The 17,335-nt window shown below is 43.4% G+C and overlaps 1 protein-coding gene across 1 annotated transcript; it reads left to right on the plus strand.

The window, feature by feature from the left end:
• Positions 1–9,919: 9,919 nt before the first annotated feature.
• Positions 9,920–16,934, plus strand: gla (galactosidase, alpha). Its single transcript, XM_041849781.2, has 7 exons — positions 9,920–10,180; positions 10,520–10,694; positions 11,284–11,458; positions 11,614–11,705; positions 11,882–12,043; positions 12,294–12,491; positions 15,770–16,934. Exons 1-7 carry the CDS (start codon positions 10,002–10,004, stop codon positions 16,031–16,033), a joined length of 1,245 nt encoding a protein of 414 aa, XP_041705715.1. The 5' UTR covers positions 9,920–10,001; the 3' UTR covers positions 16,034–16,934.
• The last annotated feature ends 401 nt before the right edge of the window (positions 16,935–17,335 follow it).

Consider the following 17,335-nt stretch of genomic DNA (forward strand, 5'->3'; position numbering starts at 1 on the left):
AGTGATGTACAAACTCAAATTTGTCTGGGGCCTTGCCATTGCTCATAATGTAAATAAATAAACGTGTTGCAGATACAGAAAATGGGTCCATGAATGCCATTTGTCAAGCACTCAACCCTGCTCCTGAGTTGGAAAAGTTATCACTTTTTCCCTGCATCACCTATATTTTCATTTTGGATGAGCATGGGCTACAAAATGCAGTGTGACTGAGTTCCACACATAAAACCATTATCTACATTAAAGGATGTATTCTAGTACTTGAACTTAAAGTAATTTAATTATTTATGAATATGTTTTTATATTTGTATTCATAGACAACAATAACAAGAGGTACCTGAGAGCATTGTTTGATTGAATCAATCGTTGATAGGGCTTGAAGCGGCAGCCTTTGAATTATCCTTAATGAAAAACGTGGAGAAAATAGATTATCTGCTTTAGCTACCAGGCTCATTGGTGGAGCATAAACCTGTGGGCTAAATATTGTCTGTTTTCCTGTTAGTTTTCTTTCAGGGAAAGAGTTACTTGGGGTTGCAAATATGAAACTGGTATTGTTTTTGTTTTTTTAAGAGGTTTCTTACTGCTGAAAATCCCCTGAGCATGTTTGACGCTTTACACAAAACTCATAAAAGATGAAGCAGTTAGCAGTTTATTTTATTTTCCCCTCTAAGGACAGATAATAAACAGTGTATTACAACATCAGATCTTGTTCTGTTTTCGGAAAAAGATTTCATACTGTACAAAACCCTTGGGAAATCATATTTTACCACTCAAAGACAAGGTGTTGTAATATGGATTATGGAGGCAGTGTTCAACATCATACAGTAGCCCCATTTTGCTGACAGTAACTGACTGAACTGGCGATTGGAGGTATTTAACGAAAGGCAAGAGGGAGTAGTAGGGACTAGGCACAGCTTGGATCAGTTTCTCTAATAACAATTTCCAAAAACATAGAGCATTCCTATTATAACACCTTCATGCTCATGAGAAATATATTATTTTTGACTGGGTTGAAACTAATTTTAATAACATCTTGCCTTTGCCACATGATTCCCACGTCGCAATGCTTGCCAGTCAATTGCAACAAGAGGTAATTATGGGTTGAACCTTCCCGTTTTAGCATGATGGAAATTTCAGACCAGACAATGTCTGGATGCCACAATCATTAAAATCTAAGTTGTATTCCCCTGCTCAGACGTTGCATGCATCAACCAATGGTTGCGTGCCACGTCATCGACTGTGACATCGGGCACTAGATTGCTATAACATATGATGTGGTTAGCTGATACGTAAAATAACTATCCAGGCGTTGTAGGATCTGGAATGCATCAGCGACGCCTGGGCAGAGGAACCCGCCCATTGCTTCCATGGGATCCTCTGAACATAGATTCAAGGATATTACCTCGTGTGGTTTCCATAAATCCCTATTTTATATGGATATACCCAGTGCCATTTAGCTAAGCCTGTAGACATACACTGTATATGGCTGTGGATATATTTGTTGATAATAATGTATTGTGTTCTATAGTAAATAATGCTATGGTAAAAAGAAAACAATTGATGCACTCTCTCCTTCTCCACTAGCTTATCACGTTTACAACCAGTGTGTTGTTTTACAAAGGCTATTGCAACAGACAATGCCCAATTAAAAAGGTATTTTTAACCAAACTGATAGGATTGAGATCCCATGTGTTCTCTTCCAAAACCCCTTGCCTTTGGCTCATTTTGCCTTCCTAAGTGACCAGATGAAATAATTTGATTTGATAACCCGATCGTCTTATCAGATTTGTTTTCTCACCAAATAGAGCCATATTGCACATTGTGTTTAGTTTGATGACAAAGGAAGTAGATAAGATATAGAAGAACCGTGTTCATGAATCATGACATATTTTCTATCTCAGAGCAAGGAGAATAAGAAATGCTGCACAATTCTAGGAAATCTATTTGCTGGTTATAGTTAGTGAAAGAGTGCAGTCATAATGCCAGAATAATCTCAGCGCATTCTACAGCAGCAATGGCTCAATGCAAAACAGAACTAATTAATTTATATTATTTGTGGACTTCTTTTAAACCACAAACAAATGTGGTAAACAAAATCCCAAATCAAATCCAATACTGTATCGTTGGAACAAACCTGGCAACACAGAGCCAATAAAATCACTTTCCTTTATGATTCTTATATAAATCAGGGAATCTAAAGCTTCGTTTTTTCCTCGGGAGTTACAGGTGCCTTGGAGCTTGGTGTGTAAACTAGGCTTGATGTCTCATCCAGCCTTTGGGGGCCACCATTGTTTTTACCTCAGAATGAAAAGGTAATTCCTGTACTCTCTCACACTGATGCAGCAACCCGTGCTGTGAACCAAAAAAAAAAGGCATCTCATCCAAGTAAAAATATCTTGCTTTGTGCCATATGGCAAGGTTAGGTGATAGAGAGGCAGAGCCTTCTACAGCGTGACCGCCGTCTCCTCTCTGTCCTGCAACACAATAATAATTATCTAATCAAAAATCACCTGAGGATATTATTCACCTCATCAGCGAGCACAAAGGTCCTGCTGAAGCAGCTTACTCAGTGTGAAGGACCAGTGGTGTAAAGTAGCGTGGCATTAGCTGGATGACACAGAGGACCCATCAAAGCCTCCTGGAGGAAATCAACTTTCACATTCTTCTTTCTATGAAAAGAGTAAGAAATATGCTATCTTTCAAGGTGAAGGACGGTTTATTTATTATGTGTGTACCACTGTTTACATGTTTTTTTTTTACAAAGGAATAATCTGATAAAATGTTATATTTACTGCCAAGTAATTCATTTTGCTTCATTTGTGAAACATTAAAACAAGCGCCACAGAGTATAAGTTGGTATCGGGTAGTTGCTAATCGTGTTGAATTATTTGAAGTGAATCCCCTCTGTGCCATACCAGGTACAAATACCACCTCCCTGAAATAGCCTAGGTCTTCGACCATAAAATCCAGTGTTACCGGTACCCATGACTCTACCTGTCTATTCAAGTCCTACACGGACAGACGGATGATTTGTGACTGTGATGGAGAAAAAATGCGCTCAGACAAACACCAGGAAGACTGTCTGCAGAGATCCTTGAGCTGCTCTCTCCACCAGCCTGCCTGCAGCCTGTTTCTGTGGAAAACATACTGCCGCTACTCTTTGCTTGGCATTTTGCCATGGCGCTTCGTTTACCAGCTCCTACTCCAGCAATAAAGCAACAATATGCAGGTCTATCTAATTATTACAGGGGGCATGAGATCCATCAAGGCTCCTCAAAGTCGAGATTAGTCATGGCAACCCTGCAGTACAGTGCTGCGAACGGTAATCATAGTCAGAGCGAAGGTCAGGCTTTGTGTACTCTCAGACTCTTTAAAGGACTACAAGCTGAATCGTATCGATTACCCTATTAAAATTGATTTTTCTTTTTCAAATATACTGAAAGGCCCTTCACCAATGCCTTGTAAGTCGTCGTTGAGGTATAGTAGCTCTGCTAGATCATTATTAATAATATTTTAGATTTTAATCACGAGGAAGCCATTATTGAAAACCATTTTCATAACAGCAACCAATGTCAAATTATAATTAGGCGCATCCATTTCGTGGCATTACTCTTTTCACTGTTTGATTCAAACAGTCTGGGCTTGGGCTTGAGTTCTCTGGAGCAGGGGAGAGTTCTCTGGAACAGGAGGGAAGAGTTCACTGGAGCAGCAGATAGTTCTCTGGAGCAGGGGAGAGTTCTCTGGAGCAGGGGAGAGTTCTCTGGAACAGGAGGAGAGAGTTCTCTGGAGCAGGGGAGAGTTCTCTGGAGCAGGGGAGAGTTCTCTTGAGCAGGGGAGAGTTATCTGGAGCAGGAGAGAGTTATCTGGAGCAGGGGATATTTTTCTGGAGCAGAGGAGAGTTCTCTGGAGCAGGAGAGAGTTCTCTGGAGCAGGGGGGAGTTCTCTGGAGCAGGAGAGAGTTCTCTGGAGCAGGGGAGAGCTCCCTGGAGCAGGGGAGAGTTGGGAACGCAGGCCTTCTCTGTTAGATGGATGATATAGGTGGCCACTATTGACTATTGAGGTTCACCCTTGGTTGAAAAGTGTGTGTGTGTGTGTGTGTGTGTGTGTGTGTGTGTGTGTGTGTCTGTGTGTGTGTGTGTGTGTGTGTGTGTGTGTGTGTGTGTGTGTGTGTGTGTGTGTGTGTGTGTGTGTGTGTGTGTGTGTGTGTGTGTGTGTGTGTGTGTGTGTGTGTGTGTGTGTGTGTGTGTTCCCACCTACAAGGACCAGAGAGTGTCTGGCCCTAGAAAGTGTCCATCAATTCATCATACTGGGTATCATTCATCAAGTGGGACTGATAACAATCTGCTCTCTCCAGAAATGTGAAAGTAAATAAGAGTGAATAAATACTAAGTATTTTGGTGGCTGTTTACCAATATACCGATATATGTAAAAGGGATGAATGGTATACTACAATTTTTAAAACATGAACTAAATTGACACACTGAAGCCATTAAAGTGCTTATGAAGATGCAATCTGTCTACACTTTGCCATACTTCCTGAGGTAAAAGGTCGATAGGTCATTGATATACATTACATGACCAAAAGTATGTGGACAACTGCTCGCCGAACATCTAATTCCAAAATCATGGGCATTAATATGGAGTTGGTCCTCCATTTGCTGCTATAACAGCCTCCACTCTTCTGGGAAGGCTGTCCACTATATGTTGGAACATTGCTGCGGGGACTTGCTTCCATTCAGCCACAAGAGCATTAGTGAGGTCGAGCACTGATGTTGGGCGATTAGGCCCGCAGTCGGCGTTCCAATTCATCCCAAAGGTGTTCGAATGGGTTGAGGTCAGGGCTCTGTGCGGCCAGTCAAGTTCTTCCACATCGATCTCGACAAACCATTTCTGTATAGACCTCGCTTTTGCACGGGGGCATTGTCATGCTGAAACAGGAAAGGGCCTTCCCCAAACTGTTGCCACAAAGTTGGAAGCACTGAATTGTCTAGAATGTCATTGTATGCTTCAGCGTTAAAGATTTCCCTTCACTGGAACTAAGGGGGCTAGCCCGAACCATGAAAAATAGCCCCAGGCCATTATTCCTCCTCCACCAAACTTTACAGTTGGCACTATGCATTCAGGCAGGTAGCGTTCTCCTGGCATCCGCCAAACCCAGATTTGTCCGTCAGACTGCCAGATGGTGAAGCGTGATTCATGGTGCTCTTAGCCTTGTGTGCGGCTGCTCGGCCATGGAAACGAGACCGCCTATAGGGAGGAGGTGAGGGCTCTGGGAGTGTGGTGCCAGGAAAATAACCTCTCACTCAACAGCAAACAAAACAAAGGAGATGATCGTGGAATTCAGGAAACAGCAGAGGGTGCACCCCCCTATCCACATCGACGGGACCGCAGTGGAAAAGGTGGAAAGCTTCAAGTTCCTCGGTGTACACATCACTGACAAACTGAAATGGTCCACCCACGCAGACAGTGTGGTGAAGAAGGTGCAACAGAGCCTCTTCAACATAAGGAGGCTGAAGAAATTTGGCTTGGCACCTAAAACCCTCACAAACTTTTACAGATGTACAATTGAGAGCATCCTGTCGGGCTGTATTACCGCCTGGTATGGCAACTGCACCGCCCGCAACCGCAGGGCTCTCCAGCGGGTGGTGCGGTCTGCCGAACGCATTACCGGTGGCAAACTACCCACCCTCCAGGACACCTACAGCACCCGATGTCACAGGAAGGCCAAAAAGATCATCAAGGACATCAACCACCCGAGCCACTGCCTGTTCACCCCGCTATCATCCAGAAGGCGAAGTCAGTACAGGTGTATCAAAGCTGGGACCGAGAGAATGAAAAACAGCTTCTAACTCAAGGCCATCAGACTGTTAAATAGCCATCACTAGCACATTAGAGGCTGCTGCTGCCTATTGAAATCCCTGGCCACTTTAAGAAATGGAACACTAGTCACTTTAATCATGTTTACATATCTTGCACTACTCATCTCATATGTATGTACTGTATTCTATAATATTCTACTGTATCTTAGGCCATGCCGCTCTGTCATTGCTTGTCCATAGAATATGTATATTCTTCTATTCCAATGTTTGTCTATGGAGATTGCATGGCTGTGTGCTCGATTTTATACACCTGTCAGCAACGGGTGTGGCTGAAATAGCGGAATCCACTAATTTGAAGGGGTGTTCACATACTTTTGTATATACAGTGTATGTTTAGTCTTGGAGGTTGGGGGGGCTTATCAGGTGGGTAGAATACACTCACCGGACAGTTTATTTGATACACCCCGTTCACGAAAATGGTTAGCTCCTACAGACAGTCAGTCACGTGGCCGTGGCTTGCTATATAAAGCAGGCAGACAGGCATCGAGGCATTCAGTTACTGTTCGATTGAACATTAGAATGTGCAAAACGAGTGACCTAAGCGACTTTAAGCGTGTTATGTTCGTCGGTGCCAGGCGCTGGGTGGTGTATCCAGTATCTCAGAAACGGTTGCCCTCCTGGGCTTTTCACGCACAATTGTGTCTAGGGTTTACAGAGAATGTTGTGACAAACAAAAAACATCCAGTCAGTGACAGTCCTGTGGGCAAACATAGCTTGTTGATCAGAGAGGTCAAAGGAGAATGGCAAGAATCATGCAAGCTAACAGGCAGGCCACAAACAGACAAATAACAGCGCAGTACAACAGTGGTGTGCAGAACGGCATCTCGGAATGCACAACTCGTCGATCCTTGTTACGGATGGGATATTGCAGCAGACGACCACATCGGGTTCCCCTCCTATCAGCTAAAAACAAGAACAAGCAGCTCCAGTGGGCGCGCGATCACCAACGCTGGACAATTGAGGAGTGGAAACACATCGCCTTGAACATGACCGTGAATTCAGTTTACTTGAGTGGCCTGCGCAGTCCCCAGACCTTAACCCAATAGAGCATCTTTGGAATGAGATGGAACGGGCTGTTCGCAGCATAAATGTACCACCGTCCAATCTGCAGTAACTGCGTGATGCCATCGCGTCAGCATGGACCAACATCCCTGTGGAACATTTCCGAAATCTTGTAGAATGCCCCGAAGATTTCAGGTTGTTCAGGAGGCAAAGGGGGGTCCGACCCAGTACTAGATGTGTGTACCTAATAAACTGTCCGGTGAGTGTATTAGCTACAGCTTTCTTTCTCATTTGGCTTCATATAACAACGATAGGTACATAAGTCAGCAGTGACAATATCTTCAATTATGTGGCACGGCTGGAGAATGGCATGTGATGGATTGACCAAACTGCTCTGGGGAGGACAGAGGAGGGCAGACAACAACCTGCGCTCCCCATCTGTCACCAATCACAAGCCCAGTCGGGATAGGGCACCCACCCTCACTTTCAAGTAATCCTAAAAAAACAAAGAAATTGAGAATCTATCACTGCTGTGGCTGCGAGCGAGATCATTTTTATAGTGAGGAAACCAAGTAAGTTTGTAACCAAGTAAGTCGACTGGTCCATCCATCAGGTGGGCCGAGTCAAATTGAAATCTGACATTTAGAGCCTCAACATCTTTGCCCAGGCTCTCTGAAATTAAATACAGTGAGTGACAAATTGTTTGTATCAGGCCTGTCCCTCTCGGTGAGGCCTCTGATGATGTTTAGGGCTGAAATACACACCCTTGACATTTGCACAAAGGTCGGGTTTTGTGTTCCTTTTATGACGCTTGCTTTCTAGACCCATGGCAGCACAGCGACAGGGATTATTATGATAATCTGGGGTTATGCATTCTCATTAATTCTACCCTGTTTGTTTACAGTCTAGGCTGGGTGTTCACTAGCCCAATAATGGACTAAAGGAGCCTAACGTCACTCCTTATAGTCCAAGGACCTTACATGTTCTGTTTAAAGGCAAATTACACAGTTGCAGCAGACAGTATTTTCAAGTGACAACACGTTTGTGGCATCCGTCTTCCATTTACACACAGGTGTTGGAAGATGCAGATAGCTAATTAGCACAGGTAGTCCACTCTGTCTTCCGTCTGTTTTCAGTAAACAAGCGCTGTAACATCGAAATATGGCCATGTGGGAACACTAACCCTATAAACGTGTATCAATTTAACCTTTTGCTTTTTGAAAATGATTTCTCGCTGATATGAAAGATAAGGTCCTTATACTTCCAAAACCGTACTGCAAGAGATGCGTGTTAATGTTCAGACCGAGCGTCAGGGCTCTTAACAAAACTCCACCATACAGAAGACGCCTTTGTCCAATGACTCTTAAATGTAATGTAATGGAACTGAGAGTCATGATCAAGGGCTAGGTGTTCACCAGTACAGAAGTTGTCTATTTGGTGTGGCCTTGTCCTGGTCAAACAAATTATAGTAAAATGTTTAATTGGTGCATGTGTCTGTGCATGTGGTTGTGATAATGTTTTATGTGGACCTCAATTAGGCCAACACAGGGAAAGCCTCCATTTCAGATTTGGAGAGCCTTGAAATATAGGTCAAATAACTATTTTTGCCACCTATTTCATACCTGATACACTTGCTTTTTCTGTTGATTCCAATGCTGCTGAATAGTCAGGTCATTGACAACGCATGGGCACGCATGGCTGCTTCTCTGACGCTGCCAACAGTGTGTGAACATGTATAATCTCGTTACAATGCGCATGAGAGGTGGGTAAAACATTGGCCGTGTTGGAGACGGTTCGAGAGGATTAAAACCACAATGTATCATGGGTAAATTGTGACTGACTGACTGATCTACAAATAATAATGAGTAGTTATTTATGATGCAAGGTTCTTTGTAGCTCAGTCAGTCAGCAATCGCCTGCACTGTCGGCTGCAATGTCGAACAAGCCCATCAGGGCCGGCTACAGGCCCTGATGTTGTGCATCAACAATTCTTCTCTTGTTACGTCAGTTACTGACAGTCACTCAATTAGCCATGTCAGCTAACAATTTTCAGATTGGTAAATTAGTCTAGCCAACTATCTAAACTTGTAGTAATCATGGCAGAATACCTACCGGGCACGCAGGGCATTTGTAGAATTGCAGGAAATTAGCTGTAAAACGGCAATAACAACTGAAAATATCTGCCCCATGACAATTGACAAAATGAGTAGAATTGCATGAAATGTGTTATAAAACTGCAACATTTTCTCTTCAACCCATGGCAAAATGTGTAGAATTGTAGGAAATTAATTGCAGGAAAATTGACCTCTGTTCTCTAGGCCCTCCCACCACTACGGGAGGGCAGCTCCCGCTCAGCCCGGTCCAAGCTCTTCTCTGTCCTGGCACCCCAATGGTGGAACCAGCTTCCCCCTGAAGCTAGGACAGTAGAGTCCAGGCCCATCTTCCGAAAACATCTGAAACCTTACCTCTTCAAAGAGTATTTTAAATAATCCCACAGCAGCCCCACCGCTCGCACCCCCTCCTCACCCCTTGCACCCCTCAATAATAAAATAAATAAATATCGCACTTGACATTTTTCCCCCTTACTAGCTCTGACTTTGCTGATAGCTACTTAATTGAGTAAAAATGTACTTACTATTACTGTGTTATGTGGTTGTCTCACCTAGCTATCTTAAAATGAATGCACTAACTGTAAATTGCTCTGGATAAGAGCTTCTGCTAAATTACTAAGATGTAAATGTAAATGTGAAACATAAATGTTTCTCTTGCCATCAAGAGGGGGGCCACTAAAATGTGTTGCCTGCTTAGGGCCCCAAAAAAGCTAGAGCCAGCCCTGTAGCCCATGCTTTTTCAAACCTGTTAAACAAGAACAAATCACAATTTACAGGCAAACATTTGGAATTACAATCCATGTCATCAAGCAAACACATGACACAAGTGCGCTTCCTTGTATATATATCCAACCACGGGTGCAACGTGATTGGCTAGTTTCCAGCACATCATGATATTAGTGGTCCATGTTGCAGTCAATCTTCCGCGAGGGCGGACCCAGTTTGTATAACTATCAGGAAATAGACGCGCATTCAATTCACATATTGTTGATGAAGATTACTCGTTGATCAAATGAAACTAGTAACTAGAATGGGTGCTGTAGTTCTGGTGCTATTTACAATCGGTGCTTTTATCAGTCCAGTTCGATCTCTGGATAATGGTCTCGCGCTCAAGCCTACAATGGGTTGGCTGCATTGGGAGAGATTCATGTGCAATGTCGACTGTGACACGGACCCCAATAATTGCATCAGGTATGATATCTAGCTTCACCCTCAACTCTACACGTAAATTAAAAAAACTCAAAACGTAAATTAAAATGTTCCAGACTCAATCAAACATTGAAGGCAAAGGAAATAAAATGGACAACTCTAAACTAGCTTAGACCATTTTGATTTCAGCTCAATTCAAACTCATAGCAGGAAATAGAGTAACTGTAGGCAGTAATGTGAGTGGGGTGATTCTACATTCATCAGGTATAAATGGCCTCTCATGTTCACTATTACTTCATTGGCACATTGAAGCATAGTTAATATGACAATATGAACTGGCTAATAGTTTCCTCTGTCTGTCCCTGACCTCTGTGCTGCTAGTGAGAATCTCTACATGCAGATGGCAGATGTGATGGTGACTGAAGGCTGGAAGGAGGCTGGCTACGAGTATGTCTGCATCGACGACTGTTGGCCCAGCCACCAACGTGACGCCAAGGGACGCCTTCAGGCAGACCCGAAGCGGTTCCCCAGAGGCATCAAGAAACTGGCCGACTATGTGAGTGTATAGCCTACAGCGAGGACGTGCTCATTAGGGCACACATGTAGAAAAACGTTTTGCAATGGAAAACTAAAACAATAACTTCTTATTGGGCCATTTTCTTTGGTTTCATGTCTGAAGATGAACCAGTTGTTGAGGGACAACTTATATTATCCACATACAGTTGGTGATGCACTGCTTATGTCAGATCTAACTCCAATGTAGCCAAGTTCCCAGTGCTTTTCTATCACACACTCTGTGTCACTTTAACACAACAAACAGAAACATGTCCTTCCTCCAGTGATAACCTACCCAATGAGACTGTAAGGTTATGTGGTTTACTAATTAGATCATCCACCTTGCTAAGAGTGCCACATAACTATGGGCAAACAGAAAGGGAATATTGCTGTTACCATGGTGCTAAACTACCAAAGGTTTCAAAACCCTCTGATGAAGCTCCATGAAAATGTTTTTTTGGTAAAACAACACCACCATCTACTGGTTTCAACTGTATGGGTCCACTTTGTTCAGGGATGTTGGCCTACATGACAAACCTGTTCTAAAAGCCTATATATTATAAGATTGTTATTTGTTATTGTTTATACAGGTCCATTCCAAGGGTCTCAAGTTGGGGATTTATGCTGATTTGGGAACCTTAACATGTGGAGGCTTTCCAGGGAGCCTGGGATACTACGACATCGACGCTCAGACCTTTGCTGATTGGGGTGTGGATCTGCTCAAATTTGATGGGTGCTACATGAAGTGGACTTTACTGGGAGAAGGTGATTTACATATTAATTGTCTTGCTACAAAACTACTAATTCAACAGCTCATAAAATTATTTCAGATTAAATTACGTGTAATTAATTAAATTAGAATGATTAATTGGTAACACCTGAAACCCTATAATTACTGTTGTGTGTGATGTTTTTCCCAGGTTACACAAACATGTCAATAGCACTGAACCAAACTGGGAGAAGTATCCTGTACTCCTGTGAGTGGCCACTGTATGAGTGGTCGTACCATCAGGTAAGAAAGAGCGAGGTGGTAAATGCCTTTATTCATAGCATTCCTTCATTTTGTTAGCTAATGAAATTGCTAAATATACCAGACGCTGAATTGATTTCATATTAGTCAGGAGGACCCATTCATTATTCATTTTACATTGATTAATGTGTCCCACCATGTCAATTATGTACTCACAGCCAGACTATGCTGCCATAAGGAAGGCCTGTAACCACTGGCGCAACTTTGCAGATGTGTATGACTCCTGGGACAGTGTGAAGACCATCTTGGACTGGACTGCCGACCATCAGGACGTCATTGTCCCAGCGGCTGGGCCTGGGGGCTGGAATGACCCTGACATGGTACTGTGGCTATTCCACTTTTCACTATGGGCTATGGATAAAGGGTTGGGGTCAATTCATTCCATTGTTTTCTATGGGGAATGTTCAAGTGAACTTCCTGAGTTGACCAATCCAATCCTGCTGCTCAGTTGATGGCATTCAGAGAAACTGTAAAACTCCTCATCTTACTCACACCAGCTGTTCCTGCCATAACCCATGTACTTTGTCTGAATAGTATCTCTGACTGACATTGACGGTGTTCCTTCCTCAGCTGGTGATTGGAAACTTTGGCCTGAGTCACGCCCAACAGGAGTCTCAGATGGCATTGTGGGCCATCATGGCCGCCCCCCTGCTGATGTCCAACGACCTGAGGGACATCTGCCCCCGGTCCAAGCAGCTGCTGCAGAACACAAGGATCATCGCCATCAGTCAGGACCCACTGGGCAGGCAGGGCTATCGCACCGCCAAGGTATTACACCTCTGTTCTGTCACTCACTGGGGATATTTAATGGTAATGCACAATGGAGAATAGTAAAACCGCAACACATAAAACAAAATATTAAATAAAATAAATATGCCATTTAGCAGACGCTTTTATCCAAAGCGACTTACAGTCATGCGTGCATACATTTTTGTGTATGGGTGGTCCCGGGGATCGAAGCCACTACCTTGGCGTTACAAGCGCCGTGCTCTACCAGCTGAGCTTATAAATGTGACTACTCGGTGCTAATGCAGTTCAATACAACTACACTGAACAAAAATATAAACGCAACATGTATAGTGTTGGTTTCATGAGCTGAAATAAAAGATCCCAGAAATTGTCCATATGCACAAAAAGCAAATTTCTCTAAAATGTTGTGCACAAATATGTTTATATCCCTGTTAGTGAGCATTTCTCCTTTGCCAATATCATCCATCCACCTGAAAGGTGTGGCATATCAATAAGCTGATTAAACAGCATGATCATTACACAGGTGCACCTTGTGCAGGGGACAATAAAAGACCACTCTAAAATGTTTTGTCACACAACACAATGCCATAGATGTCTCAAGTTTTGAGGGAGCGTGCAATTGGCATGCTGACTGCAGGAATGTCCCCCAGAGCTGTTGCCAGAGAATTTTATATTCATTTCTCTACCATAAGCTGCCTCCAACGTCGTTTTAGAGAATTTGGCAGTAAATCCAACCGGCCTCACAACTGCAGATCAAATCAAATCGAATGTTATTTGCCACATGCGCCGAATACAACAAGTGTAGACATTACAGTGAAATGCTTACTTACAAGCCCTTAACCAACAATGCAGTTTAAGAAAAAAATAAAAATTGCAAATAATTAAAGAGCAGCAGTAAAGTAAAATAACAGTAGGGAGGCTATATACAGGGGGTATCGGTACAGAGTCAATGTGCGGGGGCACCGGTTAGTCGAGGTAATTGAGGTAATATGTACATGTGGGTAGAGTTAAAGTGACTATGCATAGATAATAATCAGAGTAGCAGCAGCGTAAAAGAGGGGGAGGGGGAATGCAAATATTCCGGGGAGCCATGATTAGCTGTTCAGGAATATTATGGCTTGGGGGTAGAAGCTGTTAAGAAGCCTTGGCGCTCCGGTACGCTTTCCGTGCAGTAGCAGGGAGAACAGTCTATGACTAGGGTGGCTGGAGTCTTTGATAATTTTTAGGGCCTTCCTCTGACACCGCCTGGTACAGAGGTCCTGGATGGCAGGAAGCTTGGCCCCAGTGATATACTGGGCTGTACGCACTACCCTCTGTAGTGCCTTGCGGTCGGAGGCCGAGCAGTTGCCATACCAGGTGGTGATGCAACCAGTCAGGATGCTCTCGATGGTGCAGCTGTAGACCTTTTTGAGGATCTGAGGACCCATGCCAAATCTTTTCAGTCTCCTGAGGGGGAATAGGCTTTGTCGTACCCTCTTCACAACTGTCTTGGTGTGTTTGGACCATGATCGTTTGTTGGTTATGTGGACACCAAGGAACTTGAAGCTCTCAACCTGTTCCACTACAGCCCCGTCGATGAGAATGGGGGTGTGCTCAGTCCTCTTTTTTTCCCTGTAGTCCACAATCATCTCTTTTGTCTTGATCACGTTGAGGGAGAGGTTGTGGTTGACCATGTGTAACCACGCCAGCCCAGGACCTCCACATCTGGCTTCTTCGCCTGCGGGATCGTCTGAGACCAGCCACTCGGACAGCTGATGAAACTGGGTTTTCACAACCGAAGAATTTCTGCACAAACTGTCAGAAACAGTCTCAGGGAAGCTCATCTGCGTGCTTGTTTTCTTCACCAGGGTCTTGACCTGACTGCAGTTCGGCATCGTAACCGACTTCAGTGGGCAAATGCTCACCTTCGATGGCCACTGGCACGCTGGAGAAGTGTGCTCTTCACGGTTTCAACTGTACCGGGCAGATGGCAGACCGCGTGTATGGCGTTTGCTGATGTCAACGTTGTGAACAGAGTGCCCCATGGTGGCGGTGGGGTTATGGTATGGGCAGGCATAAGCTACCGACAACGAACACAATTGCATTTTATCGATTGCAATTTAAATGCACAGAGATACCGTGACGAGATCCTGAGACCCATTGTCGTGCCATTCATCCGCCGCCATCACCTCATGTTTCAGCATGATAATGTACAGCCCCATGTCGCAAGGACCTGTACATAATTCCTAGAAGCTGAAAATGTCCCAGATCTTCCATGGCCTGCATACTCACCAGACATCTCACCCATTGAGCATGTTTGGGATGCTCTGGATTGACGTGTACGACAGCGTGTTCCAGTTCCCGTCAACTCTATTTGAAGGAGATGTGTCGAGCTGCATGAGGCAAATGGTAGTCACACCAGATACTGACTGGTTTTCTGATCCACGCCCCTACATTTATTTAAAGGTATCTGTGACCAACAGATGCATATCTGTATTCCCAGTCATGTGAAATCCATAATTTAGGGCCTAATGTATTTATTTCAATTGACTGATTTCTTTTATATGAACTGTAACACAGTAAAATCTGTGAAATTGTTGCTTTTTATATTTTTGTTCAGTGTAATAATGGTCAAATACCCATATGCAGCTACACTATATCACAGGGCCTAATCAAACTCAGAAAGCATGAAACTCCCAAGAAGCATGAAACTCCCAAGAAATTACATCAAACATCATGCATTCACTAAAGTGCCAACTCCAAAACCACATGGGATTCATCTGTAGCCACATAAAATATGTACTTTTCCCCCTCAATGATCAACACCACCGATGCTGCCAAAAGCTAAACACCTATAGACGAGTTGGTTGTTTAACAACACAACCGTCGCGTGCGCAACTATGGGGCAATACAGACGGGGTTGGCTTCGACTGTTGACATAAACTATATTTAGTCTGTGTTCATTGAAAACATAAATACATCTGTACAATTAGCACTTGGCTCTCAAATACATCGTTAGTTGTTTAGCTAACTAGCGAGTTTTTGCCATATTAGCATAGACATGACATCGATTCGCAAAGTGGCCAGCCAACCCGTCTTGAGACCATTCTGAGTTATCTCTTTGTATATACCCCCACCTACTGGCCATATGCAAGACTTATCATTTGTAAGCAGGTTGTAAAGTAAAATGTACAAATGCAAGTTTGCAATGTCGTGGCTCTGTAGCTTATGTTGTGGTAGTGTGTACGCTAGACAGTTCACCCTATTATATAATCTGAAATCAGTCTGTGGAAACTAACCTGACTGTTGATTGACAGGTGGACAGTTTCGAGGTGTGGGAGAGACCCCTGTCTGGTGGCCGGTTGGCTCTAGCGGTGATGAACAAGCAGGAGATCGGCGGTCCCCGAGGCTTCCCCCTCACACTGGCCACGCTGCCGAGCTGGAAGATCTGCCACCCCCAGTGTAATGTCACCCAGGTCCTGCCCAGCTACAATGAGCTGGGGGTCCAGACCCTCCTCAGTAAACTGGTGGTGGTGGTCAACCCTTCTGGCACAGCACTTCTGACTGTCACTCCCATTTAAGGGTGACTTCAAGACCCAATGGCAAATATGGAAGGACATACCCAACGTGAACACACAAACAGTTATTTAGTATGGTATAGCTAGCAGACAAGGATATGGGCCCTGGCCCTCGCCCAGCACTGATTTGAAATGCACAGGATGTATGAGCACTTTAAATTCACAACAAGTTACATTGCTTATTGTGATTATTCTAGATGGTGATTATTCTAGATAGTGTGCTTATTTGCCAAAGCGCCATGTACATGCTCACCCTTTGAATAGGTTATTTAGTTGGTGTGCTGCCCTTGAATGATTTAAACAGAGGGTTTCTTCATCTTTATTTTAAGTATGGAATGTGTTAGTAATTGTCCATGTTTTGTATGCCAATTGTTCTGGTCACAAAAATATTTGCTGGATGGCAGACACCTGAATGTTCAGATATCAAATATATCAGCAGTACTGTAACAATTTTTCCTGATTGAAAGAAAAATGGTACTTTGGTACAATCATGTCTTCATATGTTAACATTAATTAAAGGGGCAATCTGGATTTCAAACAAAACCAAAGGATACCCTGCCACTTTTTTGGTAAACTTAGGGATGGGCCTGGAGAAACATTACCACTCAAATTTACGGTAACACTTTACTTGACACCAAGCGTCAACACATTATGACATGGACATAACTGTGTAATAATGTCATAACAGCTGACATAACTTGTTATAATATAGTCAACACTCATGACCCATGTATTTACACCTGTTGTGACATATATTGCGTTATTTTATGGCTGGTTATGACACCTACACATTTATTCAAATGTTTTTTCCCTGCCAAGAACTTTCCTTTAGTTTGAAAGTGTGTTTTCGTAAGTCCTTTGTCGTTGTAATGAATTCTTTAGTAATGGTTTTTTTCTTCAAATTTTAAATAACTTGTAGAAAATAAATGTTATGACACTGTCAAGAAGCATTATGACCATCATACATGCCCTTATGTCAGTCATCAGTCAAAAAGAGGGTGTCGTGCCCTGCTCCTGCATTCATTCCAGTCATCAGAAACTGAGCATTGGGGTAGATGCATGTCTGACATCAACGAGTGCGCAATTACAATGATAATTCAATACGGTCTATTTCAGAAAATGTTACATAACAAACGTACTGTTAACAAGTAGGCTATGGTGTAATGGAATGTTTTGTGTTAGGTTTTGTGTTTTTTGACACTTCTGTAGGTGTCATAACCAGCCATAAAATAACTTCCGTGGTAGGTTTTGACACCTATGTAGGCGTCATAACAGCCATAAAAGAATGCAATATGTCACAACAGG

The sequence above is a fragment of the Coregonus clupeaformis genome, chromosome 3, assembly GCF_020615455.1.
Source record: "Coregonus clupeaformis isolate EN_2021a chromosome 3, ASM2061545v1, whole genome shotgun sequence".
Classification (NCBI taxonomy): domain Eukaryota; kingdom Metazoa; phylum Chordata; class Actinopteri; order Salmoniformes; family Salmonidae; genus Coregonus; species Coregonus clupeaformis.

What these genes read in the sequence shown, in the direction of transcription:
- gla (XM_041849781.2), top strand. Translation starts at nt 10,002, where the DNA reads ATGAAACTAGTAACTAGAATGGGTGCTGTAGTTCTGGTGCTATTTACA. An exon ending in GACCCCAATAATTGCATCAG is followed by an intron (nt 10,181 to 10,519) that starts GTATGATATCTA and finishes CTGTGCTGCTAG; the next exon opens with TGAGAATCTCTACATGCAGA. An exon ending in GTGGACTTTACTGGGAGAAG is followed by an intron (nt 11,459 to 11,613) that starts GTGATTTACATA and finishes TGTTTTTCCCAG; the next exon opens with GTTACACAAACATGTCAATA.